The following is a 12,926-nucleotide window of genomic DNA, read 5'->3' on the forward strand; positions in this document are numbered from 1 at the left end:
TTTATACGGCGTCCATCCATTTGTCCCTCAGTCTGTCTGTTGATAAGTTCTTGTCTAGGCTCTAACTGATAACCCTTTAACATAGGAATGTCAAACTGCACAGCTCATGGGTCAAGGTTGATTCCTATTGATTTCAAGGTCATGGGTCATAGGTAAAGGTCACAGCTGAACCCTTTGTGAAAATCCTTCAGATTGTTGTGAGGGAACCCATGCTTTGGATTTAATCTGACACTTTTCTGGGGCGTGTTATTTACTGCTGGCTCGTTAGCAATGTCGATTAGCCGTGGCGGCCATCTTGAATCATCTGTTGAAGATATACAGTGATTACTTTCTGAGAGTTTCATTAACATCTATGAAGTGGTTCAATGGATGTTTTTTTCTAAATTTATTATCGCCCGCCTTTCGCCTTTCTGTGGCGGGCAATAAAAAAAAATAATGAGCTCCTGAAATCTCTGCAGCTTCCGCCACATCCCTGCGGTTTTCCACAGAGCGCCCTGCAGCGCGGCTCCTCGGAGGAAGTCGCCCCCTGGCGGCGAGTCCACGCACTGCGCCCTCCTCATACGGAGAAGCTCTGCCCCCTGTGAGATTCCTGACTGCCAGGGTGATTCCTCCGGCTTCCCAGGGCTGCTTCCCTTACTGTACCCTGCCGAGGAAAACTACTTTACAACCTCTGGATAGCTTATCAGCCGCGGGAATGATTCCACCACCGATAAAGGGTGAGTTATGCTGCCGTAAAGCCCGAGATAAATGTCATAAACGCTCGTGTTGGTATGCAGACTCACTTGAAGCTCAGCCTTAAATGTCTTATTTCTTGAATCCTACAAACATGTAGCCTCTCAAGCTGTTTGTAGCCATGTGTCCCGGGGTGTTGTTTTATATTTCGCTCGGTGTGTGTGTGTTTTCGAAGGAAAGACTCGGGAACACGCCCTTTGCCGTCTACCTGTATGAAAGGGTTTCAACTTCATTTGCATGCCTTCAAACTGCGGCTGAATCAGCACGCAGACCGAGACCCGGACGGTGAACCGGACCTGTTCAAGCTCCGACACCGTCAGTGTCCGCTTCCCTGCCGCCTCGGTTCGGGCACATTTTATTTTATTTATTTTAAATAAAAGCTGCTCTGACAGAGAAAAAAAAGTCTAATAAGACGCTGCTGAGACAGGAGGGGAGGAGGGAAAAGTCTAACTCATGCTTCCCACGGTTGAGCGGATCACCGGTGTTGCGTCGAAATGTGTTCCCCCGACGAGCTCTGCTTCCCCAGTTCCCAAGGAATTATATTTGAACCAAAAAACACAATAAATAAAAATATTTTTGATCTTTGTCCAATTCTGGGCAAGGGGACGCATATTAATAGCAGAATATAATTTTCCCCTGTGTCCAGTAGGAAAACAGGATGACGCATTTGTTGAACACACAGCTGATTCGTTAATTCAAAATACACATATTCTAGGGTTTTTAATTTTCTGTGCCCAAAAGTATTCATTTTAGTTCCCAGAGGCAAACACACCCCGGTGGCTGTAAGTCTCGTGGACTCGGACAGGTGGGGAAACAAATTTCGACACAACACCGGCTCAGCTGGGAACCGTAAACCGGCGGCGGCAGAGTTGACGCGGACTCAAACTGTGACAAATGTCCTCCTTCCGAAAAAACAAAGAACACCCCTGAAAGCACATTTAACCCAGCTTGTAAACTGTTCCGTGGTTTGTTTTGGTCACCAGCTGAGCGGAAAGGCCAGGGTGGTAAGGGAGCCAGGAAGAGGGTGGTGGTGGAGGAGCGGGGGCTCCAGAGGCCACGGTCAGACCGGGGACTTTCCTGCCTGTCGGCTCGCCCGCTGGCCGGGTCACAGGTGGCGTAAGGGCGGGGAAACCTGCTCCGGTGCTCCTCCGCCACACAGTAAACCGACTCTTCCCTAAGGCCTTCTGAGCTCAGCTAATGTTGAAGGTTACCTAATAATGCGAGCTTACTGTCGCCAAAGAAGGGGCAGAAAGTTAGAGAAACAGGTGTGCTGACAGCTGTGTGACTCATTTTTTGTTTTTGTTCAACCTCTGGGCCTTTTGTCCTCTTCAGGCAGTTTGTGGCGTACTAATAATTGATCAACCATTACAAAATAATCATAGTGATCCTCAAGGTTCGGTTCTGGAGCTTGTAAAAAACTTAAGAAATAAAATAAAATAAAAAACTTTTTATTTTGGCTTATAGGGATATTTGGGGACATTTTGAAGTAGAGTTCTTTAAAAGGGGGCATAAACAATTAATATCTTACCTGCTGTAGATTAGTTAAAATGTGGGAGTTAAAAGAATTAACGTGGCCAATAGTTGTTTTTCACCTTTCAGTGACACACTAATGTCTTTCGGGGTGCTTCTACGGCACAACGCCAACCAAAAGCATCCCGGCACTTTTCTGCCACTGTCATTTATTTTGAAAATATTAGGAAGTGGACGCTATGGTCAGCTCAGCTTTACTGCCACGATACGCTAAACTGGACCAGTGGAACTGAATGTAAAGGCTAGCAGAGTTAGCCGCAGCGCATGTCTCTGTGCCTGAAGGCTCTGGTTCGTTCGAGGGTCCTTCAGCCGCTGAAGGGAACTTGAAGTCCCAGCCGTGGCGACTGGCAGGGGACGAAAAAAATGTCAAGAGCTGTGAATATTTGACTCTTGCGACTGACGCCCAACGGTCAGGAGAATGTCGTTCAAAGGCGGTGTGATTGTTCTGCGTGAGCTTTGAGAAATCCGGGCCATATAGATACTGGGCCTCTCTGCAGTCCAGCAGACGTCAAGTGATTTGGACCTCGGAGAAGAACAGCAGACGCCGCCAGATGCGGACCACGCTGGCGGTCATGGCAGCACGTCTCCTTGCTGCTGCCGGTCCCTCACAAAAGCCGTCTGAAAGCGAGTCACTAATCTGTGGTCGGAATCCAAAAGGTTTCCTCGCCACGCTGCGAGTCAGCAGCTGCAACATTAATTTTTCCCAAATAATTACCTCCATCAACAATCGCAGTTAATCAGAGCCAAAGACGGTGCGTGTGTGTGTGAAACATCACAACATCCCAGCTGGTGTACGGTGTTGTTTAAGGATCAGAACCACACTGTTTGTTTCATGTGTGTCAGAAAGCAAAACCTACATTTCTGCTGCTGTATGGGGGGGAGAAGAAGCTGCTCGATACGACCAATTAGATCATCATCAAACTGCGGCAGCAATTTCCTCGTCATGAATTTTTTAGGGCCCTCATTATAATGATGGACTTTTAATGCTGGGAACGAGACTATTGATTGAGCTGTAGCTCTCAAATGGAAGCAGAGCTAAAATATACGCTGAATTGATTTTATTTTATTTTTTAATTACAAAGTGGCATGACTCATTGTGTTACTGGTCTGTAGCTTTGCTAATATACAGGCCGGGGGGGAACTGACTTTCTTTGTCATTTATTTAAATCGTTGTCATAAGACAGCCATAGTTCTTTTAGTTTTCAACATTTGGCTTATTTGACTGACCGCCGAGGCAGGATCGGCTGGCTGTAGTTGCCTAGTAACCGCAGGCAAAAAAATGCAACAGGTGAACGGTGCGATGGGGAGATCTGGAGCTGCAGATACTGGAGGGCTTGTGAGAATGCAGCGTGAGTGAAATGTGTCGAAGAAGCTGAAAGCTAAAGTAATCAGAGCGACAGCTAAAATGAGCAAGACTGTAGCCAAAATCTAAAACGAGCTAAAGACCAGCGAAACAGTCGTTAAAAAAGCAAAACAGTATCTAAAAACAAAAATTATTAGAATAGTTTCTAAAAGCTAAAACTAATAGTACAGTAGCTAAAAGCTCAGACCAACAAAACAGTAGCAAAAAGCAAGGATTAACAGAACAGTAGCTAAAAGCTAAGATTAGAAGAACAGTGGCTAAAAGCTTAAACGAACAACACGGCTAATAAAGCCAACATTTGCAGAATAATAGTTCTAAGTGAAAATCAGTGTAGGAGAGAGTAGGATAACAGCAGCTAAAACAAACAAAACAGTAGCTAAAAGCTAAAATAAACAAAGCAGAGGCTAAAAAGTAAGAGCAGCAAAATGGTAGCTAGAAGCTTAAACCGGCAAAATGCTAACCAGAATCCAAAATTAGCAAAACAGAAACTTAAACTAACAAAACTGAAACTTAAAGCTAAACATAGCAAAACACTAGCTAAAAGCAAAAATGATCAGAACAGCAACTTAAAGCTAAAACTAACAGAACAGTAACTCAAAGCTATTAGCAGTAGCTAATAGCTGAAATGAGCAAAACAGGCTAAAGGGGGCAAATGAAGCTAGTTTGCTAAAGTGGATTTTAAAAGGTGCAAAGTTTTTTTTAAGTATTTGAAGAGTTCTCCGTTGATTTCAGTGAGGGGGAAACAAGGAAACAAAGTTTTCAAAACGTGTAACAGTAACAGAGCACAAAGTCATAGCTGTAATTTTCTGAACGAGCCGAAGGTTTTGCTGGTGGAAGTAGCTGAAAGTGTGCTGCAGCAGCTGCAGTCCAGAACCCAGGAGAACCACAGAACGTGGCGACTCTTTGCCAGCGCAGGTGCTCGGTAAAGAACAGAGGCAGTTGGTCATAAAGGGCTTTAAAGGGTCTTCTCTGTGGGCCGCAATCCGACGACACCCGAGGACGGCGACTGGATTCCATAGAATTACCCATCCTCGCTATCTCCGTCACAGGCGGCGTCACCGAGAGCATGTGACCGGGTCGCGGCTTGTCCTGGCATGCCTCCTGACCGCCGCCGCCACCTTCTTCCTGACAGAAGTGAGAGCATCGTCTCTGCCCGTGCTGGTTTGTCTGTTGTACGGCGCGATCCTGCTGATGATGGAGGCGGCGCGATGGGGGTGAGAACAGGGAACGTGCAGCATGCTTGTGGCTGTCTGTCTGTTAGCAAAATATCACAGGAACCTCTGCATGGGTTGTAATGAAACTCTCAGAAAGTAATCACTGAATGTACATCTACAACTGATCACCTTTCAGAGTCAAACCAATACAATATGGCTGCCACAGCCAGCTACCCTTAGAAAACACATAAATGACTACAACTGTGTCAGGTTTACAGATATTGGGCTGAGATTTGGTGTGGTAGTAGCCGAGAGTATGCCCAACATGTACTGTTGAGTGCTAACTGATCACACCAGATGTTTGTTTAAACCGTTGCGTTAACTATTGGAGTCGACTTTGTCTGTCTGTTAGCAAAATATCTGACGAACCACTGGATTGATTTCCATAAAACCATCAGAAAGTAACCACTGGATGTACATCTGCAACTCATTAAATTTTGAAGGCAACCCAATTCAAGATGGCTGCCGCAGCTAGTCCAAGTCTGAGCGCTAGCAGATCGCATGAGATCTTGTGATTTTTACGCAACGTTATTTTCAGGGCTTAACCAAATTGGCTGAAGCTCTGTCAGTTCTTATAGTAATCATAGTTAACAAATCTAAATCTCAATCCCAAATAAATCTCATCCTGTGGTTTATTTATTGCTCAGTTTGCTGCTGTTTTTACAAAGAAATCTGGAGGATGTGTTTTTGCTCCTTTGCCCACTCCCTCGACGAGCCTTTAGGAGCAGGTCAGCTTGTTGGTCCTGTAGCTTCTGATCATGTGACCCCACACACACACACACACGCACGCACACACACACACACACACACACACCAGTGTCTTCATCTCCTGGTTGCCTCCATGGGGTCAGCGAGTCCGGGAGGTTGCGACCGAGCTATGCGCCTTCCGGAGGTTCCCCGAGCGGCCTCGGCAGGTCAGGCTCATAAATTAGTCCTAATCAGCTCGAGCTGGAGCGCTCGCAGGCAGATGTAAGGCGAAGTTAGCGGGGAGCTTTTTTTTTTTTTAGCGCCGGCGCGTTTGGGCAATTGGGCAATCCTGAAGGCGCTTGCACAAATAGCCTTTTTGGCCAAATCTTGAAGGTGATGTTACGCAAGTGTTTGAGAATCACTCTCAGCTACTACCACATTAGGTTTTAGCTCAATATTTGTAAAATCAACTCATTTATTGTCATTTTTGTGTTAACTAAAGTCAACTGGTTGTGACAGCCACCTTGAATTAGGATGACTCCAAAATTTAATAAGTTGTAGATAAACATTCAATGATTATGTTCTAAAAGTTTTATTAATGTCCGTCCAGAGTTTCACGAGATATTTTGCTAACAGACAGACAGAGTCGACTCTAGTAGTTCATGGCAAAGTGTTAAAGAAAGATCTTGCACAATCTGTTAGCGCTCAGAGTCTGCTTTGGGCATCAGTCTCAGCTACTATCAACCCAAGTTTTTGTCATTTTTGTGTTTGGTAAAGTTGTCTAGCTGTGGCGGCCATCTTGAATGGGGTCAATTCCAAAAAGTAATCGGTTGTAGACGTACATCCAGCGATCACTTTCCGAGAGTTTCAGTAAAATCCGTCCAGTGGTTCATGAAATATTTTGCTAACAGATGGTAAAAAAAATCATCCTATATTCCTTCTGTAATGTCGTCTTCTTAATCATAAATTGTCGGTCTTTTTTACAAACCTTCGCCCAAACAGCAAAGAATTGCTCAAATCAAAAGCGAACAACTTCCTGGAAGTTTAGGTTTGGATCCTCTCCAGGATCGACGAGCGCCGTCTGACTGAAGTTTCTGCTGTCCTGCCAGAACCTGCACGCCGGTGCGGGGACGTTAGCGTGCACTCGCTCGAGCTGTCGATAACCAATTCCTGCCAGCTGCTTGTATTAGACGGGGGGGGGAGTGAAACGTGAAGCCGAGCGGCGCTGCGTTTGTTTGCGCTGGCTGACAGCCGACGGCTCGTGGCTCCGGTGTTGTTTTTCTTCAGAATGAAAGAAAGAAAAATTTTTCTTTTTCTTCTGTTTGCGCGGCCAGCGAGTGTCATGTTACCTCTACGACTGAAGGGGAGACTTAAGATCGGTTGAAAGGGGGTTCTGTGGAACCGGCATGATCAGTTAATATCTTACCTGTCGTAGGTAGCTCTTTACATGAGCTCATGACGGCTAGCCTGACTGAAGTCTGAAAACTGTTTATCAACCTTTACATTGTTGAACTGTGCTCTTCACTGACCCACTCCCTTTGTCTTAGCGTAAGGGGGGCGTGGCCTATGGCGTCAGGTAGCTAGCCATTTGGCTGTTGGCAGTTTTGTCTTTCTTCTCTTTATGAAACTAATGATTATAACTTTTTGAAGGGCAGTTTAGTTTAGTCTTCGCAATCCATACTGTTTTGGTTGAATGTAGGTTTTATTTCCGTTTTTTGTTGTTTTTATTCAAGAGCATTCTTTGTGAACGGAGGCTGAGAGTCCATTTTATTTTTGTTTTCGGTTGTTTTGTTTATTTTGTGTTCCAGTTCCAGTGTTAAGTGTTCTTTTGAAAGTAAACTTTATTAACCTTTGAGAGGATGCACTCGCACTATTATGTTATTATCATTACATTAGTTTAAAATGGCTTCCAAGCGATGTTATCGTTTATCGCAATAATTTCTGAGACAATTAATCGTCCAGCAAAATTTGTCATCGTGACAGGCCTAAACATTACAGTCACATACAGTTAGGGTTGCAAAATTCTGAACACAAACATTGACTCTAAAATATTGAAAATTGGTTCTTAACAGGGATTATTGGAACATAGAATAAAAAAGTATGGAAAATAAAATGTGGATATTCTTGTTCCGAGTTGTGCACATGAACAAAAAGAACAAAAAAATGTTCAGAATCCAGCATTTTCTAAAAGTGTGTTTGTGACACGATATTACTTTTATAAACTCTGGGTCAAACTCAATTATCTGCCTACAGCAAAACAAAATGTTCATATTTTAGTTTGAACAGGATACAGTTTGTTAAAAGAAAGTGTTTCCAGTTTGGGATATTTCCGAAATTCCCCAGCTTAACTTCTTGTGGGAAGTTTCTAGAAATGAACCGGATATTTGCAAACTTTGCAACCCTTCATGCCGTACAATCTGAAGCACCAGTCAGTAAAAGGTTCGTCAACAGCACCGGTGGCAGCCGCTGTTAACCCGGGCCTCGACCGATCCGGTATGGCGTTGTTGATGAACTCCCATGTTAGTTTTAGTAAAAGTGTTTAACTCCGGATGCTCTTCCCGACACAACCCTCACCATGGGACTGGCTCGTGCTCCCTCGTGGCTGCTTTAGAGGTTCTTGTGAATGCTTTTTCATAAACCTTTACCTCCGTTTCAGTTTTGCACTTCACAAGTACACTGGCGCCGGAAGCGCCTAAGGAAGCAACAGAAGTGCTACAGCTACGACTGCTGCGGCTATTTGAGCTAGCAAATAATCCTGTTATTCTATAGAAATAATCCTGTAATCTAAAACTGACAGTGATCTATTAGTTTGTAAAATAATGTTTAAAACAATAATTCCCTTTAGCCTTACAAAGAGCTATCTACAACAGGTAAGCTATTTATCATTCACAGCCATTCCTCAGAACCTGACTTTAAATGATACAAACCGCCTGTTTTATGTTTTATTTGGACGTTTAAGTCATTTGGTCACATGGTGCACGGACCGATTGAGTTGCTGTGATCGAATTTCGCCTCTGGTTCCTGCTGGTGGTTTTTACTTCTCACCCGAACAAACGGACCTCAGCTCAGCATGGGTCCTGAATCATCACGAAGAACCGGCGAGCGGGTGGGGTGGAGTGGTTCTCTCCGATCCAGAGTCGGGGATTCCTCCTTCAGCTGCCAGCTCGCAAACTCGAAGCGGTTGGGCTCAGCTATTTTCCTCTGGTTTGGCGAAGGTGCCAAAACCACATGTGAGAACGCCGCCGCCGCTTCCTGTTAAAACCTCAGAGCCAGGCTGCTGCTAGCTAGTACGGGAAGCGGGACGCATTGGAGATAGTAAAGGAGCTGATTTCTGTCTTTTAGCAGCGGCCAATCGCTGATCTCTGACCGAAGCTGGACTGTGCACTCATCTAACCCTAATAATCCCTCATCCAGCCGCGGTTTAAGAGGATTAAAGCAGGCGCTGATATTGGAAATGCGTCTGATATGTCAACCTCACTTGACAGGGATTATTTAAAACCAATATTCCCGCAGCACATCTTTCCACCTAGCGGAGTTTTTAAGCGGCCTTTGGATCACCAAACCGCCTGTCTTTTCGTTTACGATCATCCCTGCTTTACCGCCTCAGGATCGGTGGCAAAGCTAAGAAACCGCTGGGAGCCAGTCGAGGAGAGGATTTGTCACCATGTGAGAATGATTCAGGCACTTCAAAAAAAACAACAAAATTGCAGTGAGGCTATCCAAATATGCAGTTACATAACCCTGAAATTATTTGCAGGAGTGTGTGACAATCATTCAGGCAACAGGCGAACACACAACAGCTCCTCACAACTGGGTCACCTTAGATGTTTTGTGGCAGAGTGTGTTTTTTTTGGGATCAGAGGTATGTTTTCCTTTCAAAGAAGCAGAATGTTACCAGGCTAGAAATTAGATTTAGTCCGTACCTGTGTGTTTTCTTGCCGTTTGAGAGGTTCTGATTATGTGTTTGTGTGCGTTCCACATGAAAGCGTCGCCTGGAGGTTCCTGTGACTCACGTTTGGCTTTTTACCCAGATACGTTGTTAAATCTGACACTGAACCAAACGTCTCAGACACCTCTTCTCGGCGCTCAGCGGCGCATGAATCGTTTGCCTACTTCCTCTAATCGTTTCGATTCCATTTGAGCTCAATTAGGCACCTCGCATTCTGCCCTAAATGCACTCAGAAGAAGAGACGAGAACAAAACGTGGAGTCAGTCCAGGGTTTTACTGTTTCTTAGCTGTCTGATGGCCAGTAATAGAGTTGATAGTGGTTAGCAGTAAATGCTTTATTTGGTCATGGTTCCAGTTGTTGAGTATTAATCAGACCCTCCAGGATTTCGCGATGTTGCGATCGCAACTATTAACGCAAAATCAAGCAAACCCTACAAAATCGCAACTTTTTGCAACTTTGCCCAAAACACCGCAACTTTAACCCAATATTTATTGTTTCTAAAGTGATTCAGAGTGGGGGGAAGCTGTTTTGCACGTCCTGCAGTGTAGCCATCAAACATAAACACATCGACAAACACTTTGTGTCTGCAAAACATGTGAGGAGAGCTGCAGACGAGGGACAATCCAGAAATGGTCATGAATGTCAGTTTACAAGCTATCAAAGTTCTCAAATAAAGCACCTTTTGATCAAGTCAATGTTTGTTGGTAATTATCTTACAAAACTAGTAAGTATTTTTGGTTTATATATTAAAAGTTATGTTTTTTATTGATTTTAGTAAAAAAAAAAAATCGCAACTTTTAGGAAAATGCCCCGCGAAATCAGGCAATTTAGCCCGCAACAATTACAAAAAATGCCCGTGAAATCCTGGAGGGATTGATTAATTACACCAGGTATAAATGCACAATGAGGACGAATGAATCGAAAAAGGAGAGGAAGAATGCTCTAATTGTGTAGCTGCTAATGGGAATGGGCTCATGTCGTCGGTGTCTAAAAACAATCTTAAACCCTTCTCAGCGTTGTCTCAAGTGTCTTGAATCAGTCCCAAGCACTTCTCAGTTTTGTTTTGGGTGAAGAACTTGTCTTGAACTCTTCTCAGTTTTGTCAGGAGCGTCTTGATGAAGATAGCTGTGAAAATTTGCCGATTTTCTTTCAGTTTTTATTTTCAGTCGCCAACTAGGCTTCAACAGTCGCAGCCACTTTTGTTCCGACTGTCTTCAATCAGCCTCGAAAACTTCTCAGTTTTGTTCCAGGTCTCTTGAACCCGTTTTTTAATCCTGCTCAATTTTGTTTCTGGCATCCCAAACCAGTCTCAAGCCATTCTTGGTTTAGCTGTATTTTGAGCTGCACAGAGCTCTTCATTGACAGAAAACATCCAAGGCTCAGATATCCATGAAACGTCAACTAAAACATTTTTTCTTTCAGTTTTCTTTCAGTTTTGAGTCACGAACTGTTCTCCAACCGTCACACCCCGGTGAGCAGAACAAGTTTTAGGAGTGCAGATTAGTTTTATTTTTCTTTCTATCTGGTCAGAAGAATGCATCATACCTGAAATGACATCATCTCTGTTGAGAAAAGGTTCTTACCTGAAACCCTGAAAATCAGAGTCATAACAGCAGCAGGTTGATTTCTACTGCACAAGGATCTTTAGTCTTTTATTTCCACTCAGTCTAGAGCAGGGGTGTCAAACCCAGTGACGTATGAGGGCCAAAATTAAAAATTGGTCCTAGCCAAGGGCCAATCACGATCCATATTTATTAAAAATTACATAAATTAACCTTGGTTTTAGATGTATTATGTCAAAACATTCATATAGAAATATCAATGACCTTTTCCCAGTTACAGATTATACAGAATTTAGAGCAAACATACTTTAATGAACACAGACAAATAGATCAAACTTCAAAAAGCACATCATTAGCAGTCATTTCTAATGCCTCACTCAGCTTTTTAAATAATTTTTTAACATTGAAACAGATTTTTAAAAAAGCCATCCACAAAAACTTGATCATACAGAAATTAAAACTATATATTGTTGGCTTCTAAGTCACCGTCAGGAGAAAACTTCACTATTTAGGCTCAGTTTTTTTAAGCAAAATAAGAATCTGTCCCAGACTGGAGGGCCGGACCTAATGAAATCTAAACGTTATCTTGGGGGCCGGATGAAATGTTACAGAGGGCCGGATCTGGCCCGCGGGCCTTGAGTTTGACACGTGTGGTCTAGAGGATCAATGTGGAGGGGGGGTGCCTGTATTCTGGCAGTAAAGCTGAGCTCACCTGTGACCATAGTTTCCACTTAATCCTTTCAAAATAAACTACGATGGGGAAAGGGACTTTGGAAGCAGGATGGGATTTGGTGGGATGGAGTTGAATCGTCAAAGGTAGAATTATTAATTACTAATATGAATTCAAAGTGAGGCATGTTACAGGACATCATGAGCGGCAAGGACATGTATTAGATCTGGCTCCCAAACTGTGTCATTAAACTTCTCTGTTTCTCAGCCGTACGCATCTTAAAGCTTGTTAGTGTTCAGCGGAAATGGTTTTTCTGTGCGTCGGAGACGGATCGCAACTTCAGAACAATCATTTCCAGCCAGATGGGAATGAGAGCAATTTGCCTTTTCAGGACTGAAGTGTTTCTTTTCTCGGGAACTCTCAGCTGGAGTGTAACCTCTTTGAAAGCTGCTGTCACCGTGCAGGTTCGAGAGCTTGGATTACTGATTGTGATGCAGCTGCGCAGCAACACGGGCACATCTGAGCGCTCTTCACACTGGGGGAATAAATAGATGTGATGAAAAAGCCTGACAAGAATGCCTGATTTACCCTCTGTCAGGTGTCATCCTCTTCTTCTTCTTCTTTTAGTCTCTAACAGACACGTGTCGGCAGGTCTTCCCAGACGCTTCTCATTTTGAATTTAAATGTCCTCGTCTGTCTCTCCCGCCCTCCAGGTTGATGTACCCTCACCGGGCGCCCGCAGGGTCGCTTCCAAGCCGGGCTGTCTCCGCCTCGCCGCGTCCGTCAGCCTCCTGACCGATCCCCCCCGCAGCTCGGTAAGAGAGCTCGCCAGGTTTTCGCTGCGTCTGCCAGCGGTCGAGCAGAGCGGCCGCCCTGTTGCCTGGAGCGCCGCTGTCTCGGCAGGACCGCGTCGCCATGGATACCGAGTCCACCTACTCGGGCTATTCCCACTACTCCGGGCGCTCCCGGGGATCCCACAGGCACGGGTAAGACTAAACACCGCTCATTAATTATTGATCCTCATGTGTCTGCTCTCACACGGACGATTGAACCGTTTGATGTAAAACCTTTTTTTCTCTCCAAGTCACTGAATAATTGCCAGGTTCTATTAATAAAGGTGCTCCTTGTAATTTATTTTAACAGGAATAGGTTATTAAAGTGAGTGTACTTTTATTTATTCATGATAATATGATTCATGAAGTATTGTTTGTGAGTTGA

The 12,926-nt window shown here is 44.2% G+C and overlaps 1 protein-coding gene across 1 annotated transcript in view; it reads left to right on the forward strand.

Moving 5' to 3' along the window:
* The first annotated feature begins 556 nt into the window (after nucleotides 1-556).
* Nucleotides 557-12,926, forward strand: part of vangl1 (VANGL planar cell polarity protein 1) — a 56,729-nt gene continuing 44,359 nt past the window's right edge. Inside the window, exons 1-2 of the mRNA XM_017432781.3 lie at nucleotides 557-716; nucleotides 12,422-12,694. Coding sequence (XP_017288270.1) covers nucleotides 12,624-12,694 — 71 coding nt within the window. The 5' untranslated portion in view covers nucleotides 557-716; nucleotides 12,422-12,623. The remainder of the gene's footprint in view (nucleotides 717-12,421; nucleotides 12,695-12,926) is intronic.

This window comes from Kryptolebias marmoratus, linkage group LG23 (genome assembly GCF_001649575.2).
Source record: "Kryptolebias marmoratus isolate JLee-2015 linkage group LG23, ASM164957v2, whole genome shotgun sequence".
Classification (NCBI taxonomy): domain Eukaryota; kingdom Metazoa; phylum Chordata; class Actinopteri; order Cyprinodontiformes; family Rivulidae; genus Kryptolebias; species Kryptolebias marmoratus.